The 18,424-nt window shown below is 41.4% G+C and overlaps 2 protein-coding genes across 2 annotated transcripts; one reads left to right on the top strand and one right to left on the bottom strand.

The window, feature by feature from the left end:
* Nucleotides 1-5,668: 5,668 nt before the first annotated feature.
* On the top strand, nucleotides 5,669-7,370 carry LOC146618055 (T-cell acute lymphocytic leukemia protein 1 homolog). The gene is made up of 3 exons (XM_085373300.1): nucleotides 5,669-5,709; nucleotides 6,064-6,128; nucleotides 6,937-7,370. Exons 1-3 carry the CDS (start codon nucleotides 5,669-5,671, stop codon nucleotides 7,368-7,370), a joined length of 540 nt encoding a protein of 179 aa, XP_085229426.1.
* Nucleotides 7,371-14,075: 6,705 nt separating this feature from the next.
* fam174c (family with sequence similarity 174 member C) lies at nucleotides 14,076-16,856 on the bottom strand. Its single transcript, XM_085371924.1, has 3 exons — nucleotides 16,477-16,856; nucleotides 14,947-15,069; nucleotides 14,076-14,649 (listed from the first exon to the last, which is right to left on the bottom strand). Exons 1-3 carry the CDS (start codon nucleotides 16,734-16,736, stop codon nucleotides 14,646-14,648), a joined length of 387 nt encoding a protein of 128 aa, XP_085228050.1. The 5' UTR covers nucleotides 16,737-16,856; the 3' UTR covers nucleotides 14,076-14,645.
* Between the last annotated feature and the right edge of the window lie 1,568 nt (nucleotides 16,857-18,424).

Genomic DNA, 18,424 nt, shown 5'->3' with positions numbered 1-18,424 from the left:
ATCCCCGCTGCACATGAGACGGCAAACAATCCAGGTCTCAGCACAGCTGGGAATCAGCGCTATGTGTTGATGTTAAAGGAAGTGGCACAAACAAAAAGAGAGGTTAGTCCTCACACGGCTCACTCTCAAGCATTAACCGCCTTTAAGGCTGCACGGACCAAAACAAAATTACAAATCAATGAAAAGAACGACAAAAGGACAGATGAGGCAGCACAACAACAGCTGAAAAACAACATTATGGTAAATGGCCTGCATTTATATAGCGCTTTACTCAGTCCCTAAGGACCCCAAAGCGCTTTACACTACATTCAGTCATTCACCCATTCACACACACATTCACACACTGGTGATGGCAGCTACATTGTAGCCACAGCTGCCCTGGGGCGCACTGACAGAGGCGAGGCTGCCGGACACTGGCGCCACCGGGCCCTCTGACCACCACCAGTAGGCAAACTTGCCTACTGGTTAGTATCTTGCCCAAGGATATTTGGCATGCAGCCAGGAGGCAGCCTGGGATCGAACCACCGACCTTCTGGTTAGTGACTGACCTGCTCTGCCACCTGAGCTACAGCCACCCCCAATGTTACCAAATGTTAAAATGTTACCAAATAAAATATCCGTTTTATTAAACCATTCAAAAATCACAGAACTAAAACAAACAAATATACCAACGATCGGTTTCCCTGCGCGCAGTCGATCAATTCCTCCATTAAAACTCGTGGTCACACTAAAAAAGTCCAACAACACGCATTAAAAATCGGCACCTACAACAATAAGTGATCCAAACGAAATGGCAAAAGTCTCTTACCGAACAATACACCCACTCGCACCAGAGAGCGTTAATCGCCTCTGGATTTTTCCACAGAAGAGCGCCGACCTCACCCCACGCACCCACTCTGCCAATCACCAGCGAACTGCCAGGTGACACTTACAATACATACTAGTGGGTTTTGTTGTTGTTGCTGTTTTTAAATATATTATTATTTCTGATATATAATTACTCACTTACAACCTCAGACGCGCACTGCGTTCACTCAGAGAAAAGCTTCTTCGGACTCACACTGTGGTGTGTTTGGACTGTGACACATCTGTCGCCTCTGCAGAGTGAATCTGAACTCAGTTTCATAACACTTATTGGCAACCAGCCTATTTTAAGCCAACGCTTCTTTTATTTTTTAACTTTCTGGAAAAGCCTAAAAGATGTATATATTTTACAGATTTTATTTATTTACAGGTTTGTGTCAAATTTATTTTTTTGACCTTTTTATTGGTGCCGTTTTGCACAGTTGTTTAGGTTTGTTTGTGTCATTCTTACAGGTATGTGCGTTTGTGTTGTGGGCTTTGGGTTAAAACTGGCCAAATTTTATCCACCACTGCCCAGCTGATAGCTCACTCTTCTTCCCCTTTGACCATCGTGGTAATAAAACAAATGCTTAATTCATTTTTAGTGTCCATAACTACTGTCTTTAACGTCTGTTTCACCTGATCATCAATGGTAGTTCTTTTCTACTCTCTTTGGCCACAACATGGCGCTGTTACACATCAAATTTGATTCAGTCCTGATCAAACATTAAAGACCACTTGAAAAATGGCAACAAAAACATTAATAAATAGATCAGATTTTGCATGGTTGGATCTTAACAAGGTTCCAAGTAGAGCTTAAACACGCAACAAGAAGAAATGAGAGTGAGACAAAACATTTTTGAGCATGACATCATGACCAGCAGCTTTACAGCTGTGGCTCCAGCAAACATCAGCTGATACTAGAAATTAATATTAAATCAATTCTAACAACAGCTGATCAAGCTTAAAGGTGCTGCTGTTGTTTAGCGCGACATCCGCTGGTTTCCTCTTTCTGGCGCAAAGTGAGCGATAAACAAACAAGAGAGCCGATCAGCTGATCATTGATCAGTTTCATGATTGAAGTAGAAACAGGAGAGGATGAGAGGAGAGGAGGCAGCTGCAGCGCAAAGACAGAATAACTGCAGCTTTGTGTCTTTTTCTATTCCAGCTGAAGTCCGGGACAAACTGCTCCTTTTGAGCTCAATGCGAAACTTCAAAGTTCGACCTCATCGGCTGTAATCTATCCAGCCCAGAGTCGATCATGACCAATTAGCCAATCCACCACCTTTCATTGTTTATGCCGTTACAAAAAAGACCCCAAAACAAACAAACAACAAAACATCGGCCCATAAAAACGAAAAAGCACCAGTCCAGCTATATATGCAGCGGGTGGATGTAACTGACTGATGCACAGAATGGAGCCCAGGTGGTGTGAATGATGAGACCAGACACAGAAAATCTGTCAAAGAAAACCAAAAATATATTGAACAAATTGGGAAAAAGCGGAAGTGGAACAAAACAAATACAAAACACAACATGGATAAATACATGTACCACAATTAATTTCACTGCTTGCAATCGCTGTGCAAAAGACTTTTAAATGCCTGTTCATTTCCTTTTGAAGGTCAGTTTTCAGGAGTTCCTCTTTAGGGCTCAGTTTCACGACGGGAAAAAAATACGTCCGTAATCCAAAGACAGGATGAAGGGGGGGGGGGGGGGTGAATATGAAGAAGCACAACAACAAACACATCTGACCTGCAGGGACAGAAAATGTCCATTTCGATTTGAATTCAGTTTAATATACAATGATTCCACACTTCTATAGCGTGAATCTGATCATTGCATTGTCACATTTCATAACAGTACAATATTTCATCCATAGCTTCATCTGTACACTTCAAACAAATACGGAAACTGCACGACGGAAGGCAGTTAAATAACAGACAGCGCAGCCGAACTCAAGGCATCTTTGCCGCGGCGGGCACGCAGCGAATCAGGAGAGGGACCTCGCGCCAGCTGATGTGGGTCATGTGACAGTGTGTAGGCGCTGTGGGTTACTTACGACTAATCAATTTCATAACCAGTTTCATGTGATTGGTAATATTAGACTAAGAGAAGCCAGATAAAGAAACGATATGCTCAAAGTCCTGAATCAGTTTCTGAAGCTGTTCCTGTGGCTCAGTAAATTTCCGCCTCTGAAACGAGATGACTTCATTTATACGAGTTATCAGCAAACAGTAGATGTCATCATTATGATGAACGGGATTCCTGTTTATTTCACACAGTTGCATTTGATACGTTTTATTTCACTCAATTAAATATCACAGACCAGAAGTAACACAGATTAATTTATGTGAACTGAAACCAGAAAAAGCATCATAAAAATAAACTTTCTTCCATAAAGGAAGAAGTTGAGATTTATAATGGAAGTAACAAAGGACAAAACAAAAACCACGTCAACATCATCACAGACAATTAGAGAGATTCAAACAGCTGATTTTATTTAACCTCCACATCAACTCTACAAACTTTAATGAAAATAAACACCATAAAAAATAAAAGCACATTGTTTGCAATAGTCCTCATTAAGCGTTTTAATCTACGATGGTCATTAATCACTAATGTTTGTGGATAGTTAAGGATGTAACTCGTGCAGGTTTTTAATCACGAGTCTCACTGCCGTGTGTCTGTGGCTCAGCCTAACTTTGTCACCTCCCTGACTGCAGACATCTCCTCACCTGTCTGTCTGAACACCTCGCAGCCTCCGGCGCAGGCAGGGGTGTCCAACTCCAGGCCTCGAGTGCCGGTGTCCTGCAGGTTTTAGATCTCACTCTGGGTCAACACACCTGAATCAAACGATTAGTTCATTACCAGGCCTCTGAAGAAATTCAAGGTCATTTGGTAATTTAAATCAGCTGTAGTGGATCAAGGACACATCTGAAGCCTGCAGGACACCGGAACTCGAGGCCTGGAGTTGGGCACCCCTGGGCGCAGGTAGAGACGTTTAACGGAAAGCGAAGCGGCCGTTTGATGGCGTCAAACATCAGATAGACGAGTCTAACAGCTCGTGAGTGAACTGCTCAGCTGGAACCACACGACACCTGCAACGCTTCCGGCTGCACACGAGTCATAAATACAAATTATAAGATAATTAAGTAAAAGGCGATTGATAGAAGTTTAACAACCACCAATAAGAAGGACCTCAGCCATCCCAACAACAGACTGTTCTCTCTGCTGAGGTCAGGAAAGCGATTCCGCTCCCTGAAGACCAACACAGAGAGACTGAGGAGGAGCTTCTTCCCGCAGGCGATACGGTCTCTCAATCACACCACCACACAGTACTGACCCACACATATGGTTCTTACACACACACTGGACTTTCTGGACTTTGGTTTTGCACAACACTGGTCACTATATTCTTCATTTCCAGTTAATACTTGTACAGCTGCTGTTATTGTGTATATATTTATTTATATTTCTTCATACATTCTTATATAGTTCTATATTGTGTATTTTGTTGTACAGTTATTTTATTTTCAACTTTAATTTATATATTTTATCTTTATCTTATTCTTCCCAGTTAAATTTACCCTTCATTCTAATTTGTGTTGTACAGTTATTTCATTTTTAACCTTAATTTATATTTTATTCCTTCCTAGTTAAAGTTACCCTTTTTAATTTTTCATATTTATTTCCTATCTTATTCATAGCCTTTTCCTTTTTTGTTCTCTTTAGGTCACGAGCAGTTGTCCAAGCATTTCACTACATATCGTACTGTGTATGACTGTGTACGTGACAAATAAAATTTGAATTTGAATTTGAATTTAATTCCCATTGCGCAGTCTAGCCACGTACAGAAACTGATCGATCAATAAATCAATAATGAAAACAGTTACATTTTTACTTTTATAGGCTGATGCTACTGAAGACGTTATATTCCTGTTTGTAACTGACCTTGGACAACATGGCTCAGTGTGAGCATTTAGCACGTTTTCCTCCTTTGTCTCTGATTTTTAAGTTGTCCTGCTTGGCAAAGATTAAAACAAAATCCCAGTTTACCAGCATTTCATTAAGTCTTCTTAATATTATTAAATCGTGCCGTTTCCCTCTTACTGACGTGTCCTATAATAGCTGTAAACGTATTTTGGTGCAGAAATGTGAACAGATAGAACTTCCGAGGAGTGTATAAATAAAATAAAAATTCCCCTTAAAATTTCGGCTCACCTGAGAGGCGCATCAAAGCTACTCAACAATAAGTCTGAGACTTTCAGTTTTTTTAACCCCGCAAACAAAAGCGAGAAACCCCCAGAGCTGCCAAGAAAAGACAGTTTAAACAGAAACAGTCATATGGCGATGAATCATATGTGGCATGTTTGGTTTTACTTCAATACGTAGGCTACTTCAGTTAGTGTTTCAGTCACTGAGAAGTTTTAGCACAGGACCAGCCTTGATGGTCTGTGCGTACTGGGTCCGGCTGGCAGCGGTGGCGCCGAAGGCTGTGGAGTCGTGACGGAGGAAAACACGACTCCTACAGAGGGGGGGAGGGGGGAGGCGGACCAAGGACCCTGCAGGTCCCTGGAGAGCTGCTTCCTGGGACCCTGGGTTTAATGACTTTAATGGGACTGTCTTTATCAAAGGGGGCTCCGAGGAAACGACGCGCCGGGACACGGGGAGGTGGGGGTGGGAGGGTCCGTGGATATAAAAAGAGGCGACCGACACTGACTCTCCACAGAGCCGAGGGAAGGTCAACGGAGCCCGAACTGCCAACTGAACCCCGATTAGCCACCAGTCTCCTTCACTTCTGCTGCTTCTGTTCGCAAGAGACATGCTGCACGAAGATGTCCAGGACCTCCACACCTTCCGCAGGTGAGACCGGCGTTTATTAATGAACTGTAAACGGCTTAAAACAACCATTTTTGTTACTGTAAAGATTAATAGATGTTGGAGTTTACAACAGTCAATGTGTTTGCACTAAAAAGCTGCTTGTTTTACATAAGCCGCAGTTATTACCTGTTATTGGCTTTTTGATCTGCGGTATTTACACAGTTTTACAAGACAGGGAGAACGCCATTATAACGATTATGGTGCATTTGTTTCAGCATGTTGCTGGCATCTGCATTCTATTGAAACCATTTTTAAAATAAAATATGAGTTTCCATAATTCATCACCAAGGAGGATTTTTCTGCTCCTCACCAACGTGTCTGTGTGTCTGTGTGCAGTGATCCAGATCCACGCATCGCCCTGAAGCTCAGAGCGGCTCCGTGTGAGAGGAACCTCACTGAGGGTGAGTTCACTGCATCACCAGATATGGAGACACGCATGTTAGTGTGCTCTTCTATAGAGCTGACAAAAGACATCTTAGCAGCATTAAGCTTTACTTAATTCAGCATTTAAGAAAAATAATATCACATTCAAAAGGTCCACTTATCAGTTATAAGTGGTTATCAATACTAGCAGCTGTTTTCAACCGTAAATTATAAATAAATCAGACAAGTATCCTATAAGATGAAAGAGGGCTGTTTTAATTTGTAAAAAGCTTCGCAGTTTTCCTTTCTATTAAAGATAAAACCTTGACGATGATGCTGCATAAAAAGATGTTTTACAGACAGAGTGAGATTGTGTTTCTTCTTCACGTGGTTCTGTTTAAGGTGTCGTGTTCTCTCCACTGTTCAGTGGTTTCAGTTGTGAATCCTTGTCCTTGTGTTTTTGAAGATTCTCTCTTCTTTGCTTCCCGTCTTTCCTCTGTTTGTCTCACTGTTTCTCCCTCTCCAATTCATGCAGCTTTCAGTTTTTTTCCACTTCCCTTCTTCGTTCTTTTCTGACTTCACCTGTATTTTGTAATCCTTGTCTTCATGTTGTGTGTTTAGTGTGAGTCAGTCTTTGTCAGGTGTTCGTCTCTGTTTCCTTCACTTCTGTCTCTTTTATTTATTTGGTTCTTTTATTAGATTTTTCCTACTAGAACAAAACAGTTGTTTTTTTGTCACTGCACATGCTTGTGCTGTCACCAGTTGAGGGTCACTCAGCTACTTTGTACCCAACCTTACATCCTTAGATGTGGTTCTCCAGCTGATCCTTCTTTGCTCTCCCCTCAGGTACCCGTCCCAGAGTGGTACGTCGGATTTTCACCAACAGTCGAGAACGATGGCGCCAGCAGAACGTGAATGGTGCATTCGCAGAGCTGCGACGTCTCATACCCACCCACCCCCCAGACAGGAAGCTCAGCAAGAACGAGATCCTACGCCTCGCCCTCAGGTACATCAGCTTTCTGGACCATCTACTGACTGAGCAAGACCTCAGCGGGGCCCCACAGAGCCAGGCTGTGAGGCTGGAGGAGGACAGACTGCAGGGGACACCATCACCTAACTCCACCTGCGAGAGTTCATCAGAGGGAGACTCTGATGGGCTGATGGGGGAGCAGAGGCAGCTCCAGTACCAGCAGGTACAGCTGAGCAGGTCGAGCAGAGATCAGCTGAGACTGTTTCATCACTCCAGATGTGAAGGCCCCTGCAGTCTGGGGTCAGACTGATGCTCCTGTGCTCCAGTTCTGCTGTTTGTCGTCAGTCAGCTGATTCAGGCTCAAACACAAAGATGTAAACAGGGAACACTAACAAGACAGAAACCTTCGTCGTTTACAAGCTTTTTGTCAGACAATGCCTCTGCATTATTTCTGACTGGTTTTAGAAAATCACAAAAATGATACACGACACTTCATGCAGCAGACAGATGAATTATTGATCTTCATGAATAAATGATTACAGGTCAGACGTACTGGCATTGGGAACATCTGTTCATATTGTAAATGTTTTGGGTTAAACTGATGATATTCTTCCTCAGTGAGGTGAACAGAGTGAAAGGGAAATGTGGATTTTAAAGGCCATTTAATACATGATTGAGATGTTAGTGTAGCTAAATAAAAGCACAGAGTGATGGCTGGTAGCTTTAAAAGCACACATGGAATTATCCATAAATATGAATTATTCTGCATTTAGTAATTCACTAATGAAAAAAGTTCATGTGATATTCACATGTATCAGTGTTATTAGACGTGTGCTTTCCATGTTGTTTGTGTGTTTTATGTTTGATATTCAGGGTGATGTTCTGCCATGAAGCAGAAGAACCAGTAACCAGATTCAGGTTCTTTCATGAGGAACCTTTGGTGATTTTAATGTTAATAAAAATGTCTTTTTGTCTACTGATGAAATCTGTGATGATGCGCAGGTGTGATGCTCATATCTGAATACAGAGAAATAAAAATACAGAGAAACTGATGCTTTTCCTCTTCATTAATGACAACCTGCTGATTCACTTGTGCAAGACTATCATAAATTCTTCATTTATTTTTTTCTAAATTTGCACCTGATGATTGAGTGAAGAGCTGCAATAAACTGATATCATCACATACTCATATAGTCTTTGTCCAAGAAGTCCTCGGCATACTTCAGTCTGACTTAAGGGTGTCTCTTTTGCAGAAGTGGAGGTCTGGGGTCTTTAGACACATTGCTCACTAGTTTTCTTTCCAGAGTCTTTGAAATTTTCTCTTCCTGCTTCTGCCACACTTGCTCTGTACTGTGAGGGCCGATGTGAGCTCCTTGACGATGCCTCTAACAGAAATGCTGTGATAACTTGGTATATCCATCTGCTGCTTTGTGACCATCAACAATTCTGTTTTTCAAATCTAAACTGATTACTGTTGGGTTTTTTCTGCATGATGTTTTCTCAAGAGGCAGCAGTGGTTAGCATTGTTGCTTCACAGCAAGAAGGTGGTAAGTTCAATTCCACTGTATGGCCGGGGCCTTTCTCTGTGGAGTTTGCATCTTCTCTCTGGGTACTAGTGATGGGTCAGTCGTGAACGAAATGGCTCTTAGAGCCGGGTCTTTGACTTGAACGACGCGAGCCGGCTCCTTATCGCGAGCCGTGGGGTTTTTTCTCTCTCTCTCTCTCTCTCTCTCGCACTTTTTTCCGCTTCACTCCGCACGCGAGCCTTGTGCTTTACGCTGGGCAGAGGGGGGAGGGGCGGTAGTTACACTCAGTAGCACAGGAACAGAGCGGGAGGGAGAGAAAGAGAGGCAGGGACAACAACGTCACATTAGAAAGGTATAGTAATCATCCACAACTATATTCAGTTGCAGATGATAAAGGATTCAGAAAGTTTATTCATGCAGGCCCATATGAGAGAAAATGTGCATCTTCTTTTTGTTTTCATATTTTAATTTATATTTAATTGTGTTGTGGTTTGCAGTGTTTTGTGTTGTTTCACTTTAAATTTGTAAAAGGAAAAAGCTGAAAATTTAAATAGTTAAAAGTTAAAAGGTGTAAATGTGAATAGTTGTTTTTTGTATTATATGATTTATTTATTACATTTTATGTGGAGTGAATAAATAAAAGTATATTTACGGTGGCCCCTAGAGACAAAGCACATACAAACTTCAAATCACGTACAACACACAACAGAAGTGCTCCAGGATGCTAGGGGGCAGTGTTGAGCTTTTGTTATCTTGTGGCTACACAAGCCAGCAAGTACCAACGACCGGATTTGGTGTGTGGTAGTAACAGGTAAATGAACTTTTTTTTTTTTTTTTAATTATTTGACTATATATGAATGCTTGTGTATAAATACACAAACAATACACACATGCTTTCATGATTTCAATTGTGTAATTTAGGTGATCCTGTTTTGGAAGTTCAGTTCATGCTAGAAATGTGTTTTGGAGTTTGTACGTGTTTTGTCTCTAGGGGCCACCGCATATATTTATGTATAAACATATATAAATAAAACCACTTTTTTTTACATTAGTAATTCCTTTTGTGCATAATTTTATATTATTGTTAATAATAAATTAATTAAAGCAACAAAACAACCTGAAGAGCCGGTTCGGAGCCAAAAGAGCCAGTTCTCTAAAAAGAGCTGGAAATCCCATCACTACTGGGCACTCTGGCTTCCCCACAGTCCAAAGACATGCAGTGAGTGGGGTTAGGCTAACTGGTAATTCTAAATTGCCAGTAGGTGGAATGTGAATGGTTGTCTGTCTGTGTGTGTTAGCTCTGCAACAGACTGGCTAAGACAGCTGGGATAGGCTCCAGACCCCCACGACCCCGAAACGGAGACGAGAATGGATGGACGGGTTTTCCTATTGTGCATAAACTGGAAGTTAACTCTCAGTTTTCACATGATTTTACAACCTTTGATCTTTATAAAGTTTGCACATCATTGCACAGCAGAGGTTTGTGCTCTGGATATAGCTCGATAAACAGGTTTTAGGGGATCGTAATATCTAACATGGTCATTTTGTTCTGACATAATTCTGTTATTGTGTGTAAATATAAATGATTCATTCTTTCTAAGGAAAATAAATATGTTTTGAAATACTGTTTTGAAAGTAACAGTGCATAAGTAAACATTCTTGTTGTTATATTGTAACATGTGATGTTTTTTTCTTTTAAAAAAATTATTTAAATTAAGTTCAATGTCAAATTTTGTTGCAGCATTATTAGTGCTCTAACACAGCAAAGCACCTGAACTCACTGTGGAGGTGTGTGTGTGCGTCTGTGTGTGTGTGTGTGTGTGTGTGTGTGTGTGTGTGTGTGTGTGTGTGTGTGTGTGCGTCTGTGTGTTGGGGAGCAGGGGGGTTGGGGTGATGGGGCGGAGTAGACTGTCACTGTGCCACTGTAACAAGGCCATGATGAGTTGAGGAGATGACTGATAAACATCTCACCCAATTGGACGGCCCTGGGGGAGATGGCAATAACAACAGGACAACTCAGAGGAGCAGAGGGGCGTGTTTCAATTAGAGAGCTCTGTGTGTGTGTGTGTGTGTGTGTGTGTGTGTGTGTGTGTGTGTGTGTGTGTGTGTGTGTGTGTCTGTCTGTGACAGAGAGATATCGGCTCATCCTCAGTTCCCACCACTGTTTCTCTGTTTGGCTTCCTCCTGAATATCCAGTGGGGTTAAGGTCAGGTGGCTGTGGAGGAAAGTCCACTGAAAACCAGCTCCCCCTTTCAAAGCTCCGAGGTGGGTTTGAGGCTCATTAATCTGCTTCAGGATGAATCATTCTCCAAAAATACGCAAACCGGAGGATACAGCATAGCTCTAAAGGATGGATTCCTCCATCACCTCATTTAGATTTAAAGTGGAGTCACAGCAGAGAATGATTAAAAATTCTCTTGCATCATCTGCACTCTGTCCACTTCAGTTTGCCTCAGCTTCATTTCACTCTTGGTGCATTAGTTTGGGCCAATGTGACAACCTTACTGTGGCTCCAAAAGAAGAGCCAAATCATGACCTGTCCATCACCCCACTTGGCAGGTGGATTGAGGTGTTTGTGCTGGTTTGCTTTTCACCAAACTTGGTCCTCTGCACTTTGGCCTCATCTTTGCAAAGGACATTATTCCAGAAGTCTTGTGGTTTGTTCAGACACAGTTTTGAGTCTGAGATGCATCCGTTTTCTGCAGTTTCTCTGAGCATTGCAGGCCAGCAAAGTGTCAACATCTGGTTTTATACATGTGTTCACACTTGCTGATGATCCTTCAATCGAGTACATTTGAGTAAGCAGTTAGTGAGCACTGCGTGTCAGCCAGTTGGGTCTTGGTTTTTTAATCTCTCAGCTAACACAACTTGATGTATTGGACTTCTGATGATGTCACCTTTATCCTCCGGATCCTGCTTTGGATCCATGAAGTGTTTTTGGGCTCCATGCTCCGCCCTCTTAGAAACCTTTGATCCAGCTCGATCTGGCTCTGAAACTGCCCCTTGATGCTCAGAACAATAATCTTACATCTGTCTATTTAGTTGGCTGTTCTGATGTCATGTTTCCCACTATCACAGTGTCTGCTGGAAACTGGAGGTGCAGCCATATTTCTAACAGGTGAACAATAACTGCAGGTTGATTTAGCTAAAATTAGTGACGGTCTTCAGCAGATTTATTGACACCTGATCAGATAAACTGTGTGAAAACAGAGAGACTAAGGTGGGAACCGAGGATAAGCCAGCATCTCACAAACACACACACATATACTCAGCTTTCTCTAATTGAAACACGCCCCTCTGCTCCTCTGGGACCTGTTGAGTTGTACTGTTGTTATTGTGGTCTCTCTGGGGACCGTCTGATAGGCTGAGACGTTTATCAGTCTTCAGCACCACGCCCACTCATCATTAGCTTGTTACAGTGGCAGTTCAGCAGTCACCCTGCTATCAGTGACCCCGACAGACCGTGAGGTGGGAAAAATCGCCACTTCCTGTTTTATTACCTCAGAATTAGCCTGTTTTCAGTGAGTTTAGTAACAAAGCAGCAACAGGTGGAAGAACAGGGAGAGAAAATTCTTTCAGTTATGGTGACAAAAAAATTATTTCCACATGAGGATTTGTGGGTGATTTCTTTTCAATTTGTTTATTGATTGAATATAACAGAAAAGCAAATTAGTTTTTATTAAGATACCAAAATAAAGTTATTTATTTACAACAATTTATTTACTTCCATTTGTGCAACATCTCTAAAGTTAGAAATATCCTGTCTCAGACTGACGCTGAAAAACTAGTTCATGCATTTATTACTTCCAGGCTGGACGACTGTAATTCATTATTATCAGGAAGTCCTAAAACTCCCTGAAAAGCCTTCAGCTGATCCAAAATGCTGCAGCAAGAGTGCTGACAGGGACTAGAAAGAGAGAGCAGATTTCTCCTGTTTTGGCTTCCTGTTAAATCCAGAATTCAAAATGCTGCTCCTCACATACAAGGTCTTAAATAATCAGGCCCCATCTTATCTTAATGACCTTGTAGTACCATATCACCCTATTAGAGCACTTCGCTCTCGCTCTGCAGGCCTACTTGTTGTTCCTAGAGTATTTAAAAGTAGAATGGGAGGCAGAGCCTTCAGTTTTCAGGCCCCTCTTCTGTGGAACCAGCTTCCAGTTTGGATTCAGGAGACAGACACTATCTCTACTTTCAAGATTAGGCTTCAAACTTTCCTTTTTGCTAAAGCATATAGTTAGGGCTGGACCAGGTGACCCTGAATCCTCCCTTAGTTATGCTGCAATAGATGTAGGCTGCCGGGGGATTCCCATGATGCATTGAGTTTTTCCTTTCCAGTCACCTTTCTCACTCACTATGTATTAACAGACCTCTCTGCATTGAATCATATCTGTTATTAACCTCTGTCTCTCTTCCACAGCATGTCTTTATCCTGTCTTCGTTCTCTCACCCCAACCAATCACAGCAGATGGCCCCGCCCCTCCCTGAGCCTGGTTCTGCTGGAGGTTTCTTCCTGTTAAAAGGGAGTTTTTCCTTCCCACTGTCGCCAAATTGCTGCTCATAGGGGTCATATGATTGATGGGTTTTTCTCTGTATCTATGAAGCGCCTTGAGGCAACTTTTGTTGTGATTTGGCGCTATATAAATAAAATTGAATTGAATTGTTTGTGTTTTCTAATTTTATGACAGGTGACCCTGTGTGTGTGTGTGTGTGTGTGTGTGTGTGTACACATACATAAAATGAAGTATTTCTCACACTTTGCTTAACGTTGTTTCGATTGTTTCCTTATTTGAATACCTTTTGCAAAGATTGTTTTGGATGTTCATTCATAATATTTGTCCCGCGTTATCATTCAAATCTGATCTTTTTCTGATGTTCAGTTTTCTGTTTCAGGCTGTGCTAATATGATCCCTATACGACAGGTGCTTTGCTATTAACGTTGCCTTTAGCTTAATGTTTGAAACAGTAACACTGGCGACATCTTGTGGTGAACGCCTGCTACTACAGCTTCATTTTGAAGCTCAAGCCCTCTAAGTAATGATTAAATTATTTAAAAAAACAAACAAGCAGTTACACAGACTCAGCCACTGCTTTGAGATCCTCATCCATCCCTGTTTCTAATTTAGGACCTAAGAGCTACTTGGTAAAAATAATAACTTATTTATTTTTTACATATTCCAGAAGTATTTTGCTTGGCAAAAGTATTTTCCAATATTTTATATTTATGGTTACAACATTTTTACATATTTTACTAAAACTTCATGTACTCTTTACTTCATGTATTTTCACTTCTGCAGCGCTTTTACAAAATTATTTTTTCCAATACTGTAAGCACATTTTTTTTAACTACAGATATTTTAATTTTATATCATATCATGTCACCTGACACGACATGATAAAAAATAAAGTAGCCAATAAAGACTCATGTTCAAAAACAAAAACAGATGATAAGACTTTTTTATATTCAAAAATCAGATTTTAATGTTTTGTTAAGAAGTGTGAATCTTGTCCACAGAGAAAAAAATGTCATCAGGAATCAGAGTTATACAAAAGCTTCACATTCACCCTTTTAGTCTCAACACAGCCGATGTGAAACACTGTTTCAGGGCAGGCTGACCGTCTGTCAGGACAACAAATCCTGATCAATTGCAGCATTTCACACCACCATTGCTGCTGCCTGCCATCAGTCTGCAGTAGTATAAAGCATGTAGTCAGAGCAGAAAAGCTCAGAGTGGAAAAACACACCAAATAAACTCTTAGAAAAACACTCTGAAATAATATTAAGAGGAGTAACGAACAGAAAAGGAACATTTGGCCTCATGAGGATCCACTGATCCGTCATGTCTGCATTTCATCCGACACCACATTTAAAAGAACAAAAATTTGATTATTCTGCTCATCTTCCTTGAGCAGCTGAGATTTGGCATTTTTCTTCAGTGACTATTTGGTCAGTTTGTTTGTTATTTCCACTTGTCTCAGCAAGTCGTTGGTCACTTCTCCCACCCTCTCTCAATCTGTAATCAATACGGGCTGATCCGTCAGAGGACAAAGACCAGGACTCATCTGAACAGAGACAAAGATAACACCAATCAGACTGACTGTAAATCAAAGTCAGCAAAGTTCAGACTTTGGAACAATTCCAGTCAGCGTCTCTGGATTATTTAAATAATCAAACTATTCAAAATAATCAAATGTATTTATTTATTGTTTTGACAACTTTGTGTTTTCATGATTCTATGTTTTTTACTTTTGCTGATGAACATCAGATAAAAAATAAAAATAAACTTTTACTGGTATTAGCCTTAAAATCAGGTTCTGGTTCTATTTCAGCGTTACTGCTGTTGCCTGTTAACCTCTGACCTGCGGAGGCTGCGAGATTCGTACAGCGTGTCGTCCTCGTCGCTGTCCACCGCATCCATCTCCACAGCATCGTCCTCATTGGACAGTAGACCATACTTCTTTCTGTGGGTGGGCTTCTTCAGCCTGACGACATCATCACAAAACAGACATTTACTATTAACTCGACGCCACTGTGCTCCAAACAGGTAGTTGTAATGTACAGCACTTAAAAAAAAACACGGGTGAATTATGATATTTATGAACTGAATGTGAAATGTTAGGAGAATGACATTCTTAATGTAAAGGCACTTAAACTCAGAACAAGGCCAAGTGATGGCCAAAACAAATTGAGACACTGGTAGACCAGGATTAGTGTTAAGTGTTACCTCCTGAACCACACAGTGAGTCCAGCAACTTCACACAAACGCATGACTGACACTCTGCACAGGTGTGTCACATCGCTAATATGAGACAGAGCTTAAAACGACTGAATTTACAATGACGTTTGGTGTGACATCACTCAGGTGGGAACCAAACCTGTGATTTCATATGAACACCACAGCTTTAAATGATGGGAGAGACCAAAGGCCAGCAGCCTGTCACTAAACCTTCAGGTTGATGAAGTTCAGACTGAGGTTACACAATGTGTCCAACTGGCTCTGACTCACTGACAAACTAATGGCGGGACTGAAGAGTGGCCACTAAAAGGCTTGCTCTAGTGTAAGTTTAGAAATTGCCAATCCTCATATGTGGACAAACATTAAGCCCCACTATTCACAGTTTTAAAGTTTCTCCGCTTCTCAAGTTGAGGACACGTTGTAAATGTGTCTCACGTGACTTCCTAAAACTGCAGGAGCCTCCGTTTGGCTTCTGTAAATATTTGTAATTATTGTGACAGTTGGCCCTCGATTCTGACTGCATAGTCTCCGTCTGTAAGGAGCAGGTTTGCTGACTTCAAATTAAAAACGTACTTCTCACCAAAGACTACGTCGGATGAAACGAGAGGCCAAGTTCCACCTCCTGTTATCAGAAACGGTTACACTGAGAGAAGTGATAGGAGTTTGGAGTGTATGCCGAACTAAAAATGGTTACTAAAACATAATGCAGGACTTATATATAGTCATTTACAACACATAAAAACAGCTTATACAAAGTTTTAAGTTGTTAGATTTATGGAGGGAATTCGGCTTTATGTATGTTACTCTATTCTTACTTTTGGATTTCTCTAATAACTTGTCAGATACAGTAATATACACAACCGTGTACCCCGAGAATGCAATCTATGTCAAAAAGCTAACAATAAACGTGCAGCACCTTATAATCAGCAGACTCCATTCATAAATCCAGTTTTTTAAACTTTCTTCGCTTCTCAAAAGTTACTGAAGTACTGTAAAGTGATTTTTTGAAGCTGGAAAATGTGCTCTTCAATTCGGCTTTCACCTGATCCGTAAATATTTCTAATTATTTTGGACATTTTAGGCCGAAATTGTGACTGCGTAGCGACTGTAAGAAGCAATGATTTTTGATCTTGAATTAAATTGTAGTTCTCACCGCACGGCTCGGATGAGGAAGTAGAGGACGCCGATTATAGTGATGCCAACGAGGACGTAGAGGGCCCTCTGGATCATCGAGCTGTCCACGTTGAAGGTATTAAGCGGACCCTTGCTGGTGCCGTTTATGGCGTTAACCCTGCTGGAGTTCGTCGCGGCGGTTCTACGAGTTTCGGTGCTGTTCTTCACCTCCTCCGCCACGGACAAGAGAACCCAGCATACCGATACAAGAACCGCTGAGAGACTTCGATAAAAAGTCATTTTATATTTGAAAACTCTCAAAACAAAAAATAAGAAAGGAAGCTTAACGACTTTCGAAGCGGTTCGGAAGCAGAGTCCCAGATACACGTAGCGTTAGCTAAACTCTACCGCCACACTGTTGACAATCCCAACAAGGAAGTTTACGTCCAGCAAGGGTCGACGTCACAACAAAGATGGAGTCGCAGTCGTAGGGCCGCACGTTACCGCTCACCGACCAATCATTGCAAACCAATCCGCAGAAGGAGGCGCGGGGTTTACGCAGCACTGTACCACAAAATACACCATGAACCCAACACTTTAAAAATTATACAAATATAAAAATGGACGCTGAAGTTTTTTTGTGTTTTAGATTGTAATTTATTTTATTTTTAAGCATTTATACTTCATCTAAGCTTATTTGTTATACGTTATGTTTAATAGGCTGCTGTAACAAGTTCTAGGATAAATAATGTAACCTATATCTTACCCTATCTCACAAACCTACAAAGGGACTCAAAAAGAACCAGTATAACACAAATTGATCACTGATGAGTATAAAGACACGCAGACACACAACAAGGATACAAAACCAGCTGTTGTCACTGTTCTCACACTGTTGTCTGAGTCACTGAATGTAATTCAGAGATTTGTATTAAAAACTTGCTGGTTCATGCGAACTTTTATACTGTTTACAGTGTAGTTTTTATTTGTTTAATCAAATGTGACAATGATAGAAACACACACACGCACACACGCACAGAGGGTAAACGGTCTGTATTTGTATAGCGCTTGTCCCTATGGACCCCAAAGTGTAGATTCAGCCATTCACACACTGCTGATGGCAGCTACATTGTAGCCACAGCTGCCCTGGCTGCCGGACACTGGCGACACCGGGCCCTCTGACCACCACCAGTCAACGGGTGAAGCTTCTTGCCCAAGGACACAACGACCGAGGCTGAAAATAATTAAGACCACCTGATGTATTTTAAATAGTTTGGTATTTCTTTTGTATATTCTATTTACTTTACTGGAATTTTTTTAGTTTACTGTGGACTTCTGTACAATCAGGAGAGGCGCCATCTGGTGGATATTAGACGGACTGCAGGTTTAAAGCATTTCTCACTGGCTTCTCTTTTCAGATAATGATGTATTTAGTGTTGTGCACTCATCCTTTCATGTTCACAAATATCTTTATGGAGTCCCGGAATTCAGTTTGATAATATTTTTAATGTCTCTTTAATTTTTGCACCCTCTGGAGTGCTCAAATAAAAGTCCTGCAGCTTGTTTAAGTTAGGAAGCTGTTGCCGCAAGGTTACCACAGTATGATGTCTTTGAAATATAGAGGTTATCTTAGAAACAATAATAATCCTTAGCACAACACTATATCAAACTGCAAATAAAGCTGTGGAGTGCGTCTCCTGTTTGTTCGTTAAAACCTGACCAGAAACTGATGAGATGCAAAGAAGGAAGCACCTCAGTGTGTCAGCGCTGTGCTTCTGCGGCGCTGGGCACGTGTGAAAGAGTGGTTTGATTCGCGCAGAATCAAAGTCTCCACATGTCACGCTAATGTACATTTATGTATTTAGGTTATTTCTGTATTTAGGCTGCTGACAGAACTTCGGTGACTGAGAGGATGGTGGTCCAATAGGAGTGCGACTCGGCTCCTCCGCGGGGCTGTGATTGGTCTGCGGGGTGGCGGTGGGGCGGGG

Source organism: Diplotaxodon limnothrissa, linkage group LG15, assembly GCF_057381915.1.
Source record: "Diplotaxodon limnothrissa isolate DT_005_m linkage group LG15, D_limnothrissa_male_GT1.1, whole genome shotgun sequence".
Lineage (NCBI taxonomy): Eukaryota > Metazoa > Chordata > Actinopteri > Cichliformes > Cichlidae > Diplotaxodon > Diplotaxodon limnothrissa.
Note: the sequence above shows the minus strand (reverse complement) of the source record. Positions and strands in the feature narration are given on the sequence as shown.

Coding starts and splice junctions, on each gene's coding strand:
- LOC146618055 (XM_085373300.1), top strand. CDS start 5,669: ATGCTGCACGAAGATGTCCAGGACCTCCACACCTTCCGCAG. Junction 5,710..6,063: donor GACCTCCACACCTTCCGCAG/GTGAGACCGGCG, acceptor GTCTGTGTGCAG/TGATCCAGATCCACGCATCG. Junction 6,129..6,936: donor TGAGAGGAACCTCACTGAGG/GTGAGTTCACTG, acceptor CTCTCCCCTCAG/GTACCCGTCCCAGAGTGGTA.
- fam174c (XM_085371924.1), bottom strand. CDS start 16,736: ATGACTTTTTATCGAAGTCTCTCAGCGGTTCTTGTATCGGTATGCTGG. Junction 15,070..16,476: donor TTCCTCATCCGAGCCGTGCG/GTGAGAACTACA, acceptor TGATGTCGTCAG/GCTGAAGAAGCCCACCCACA.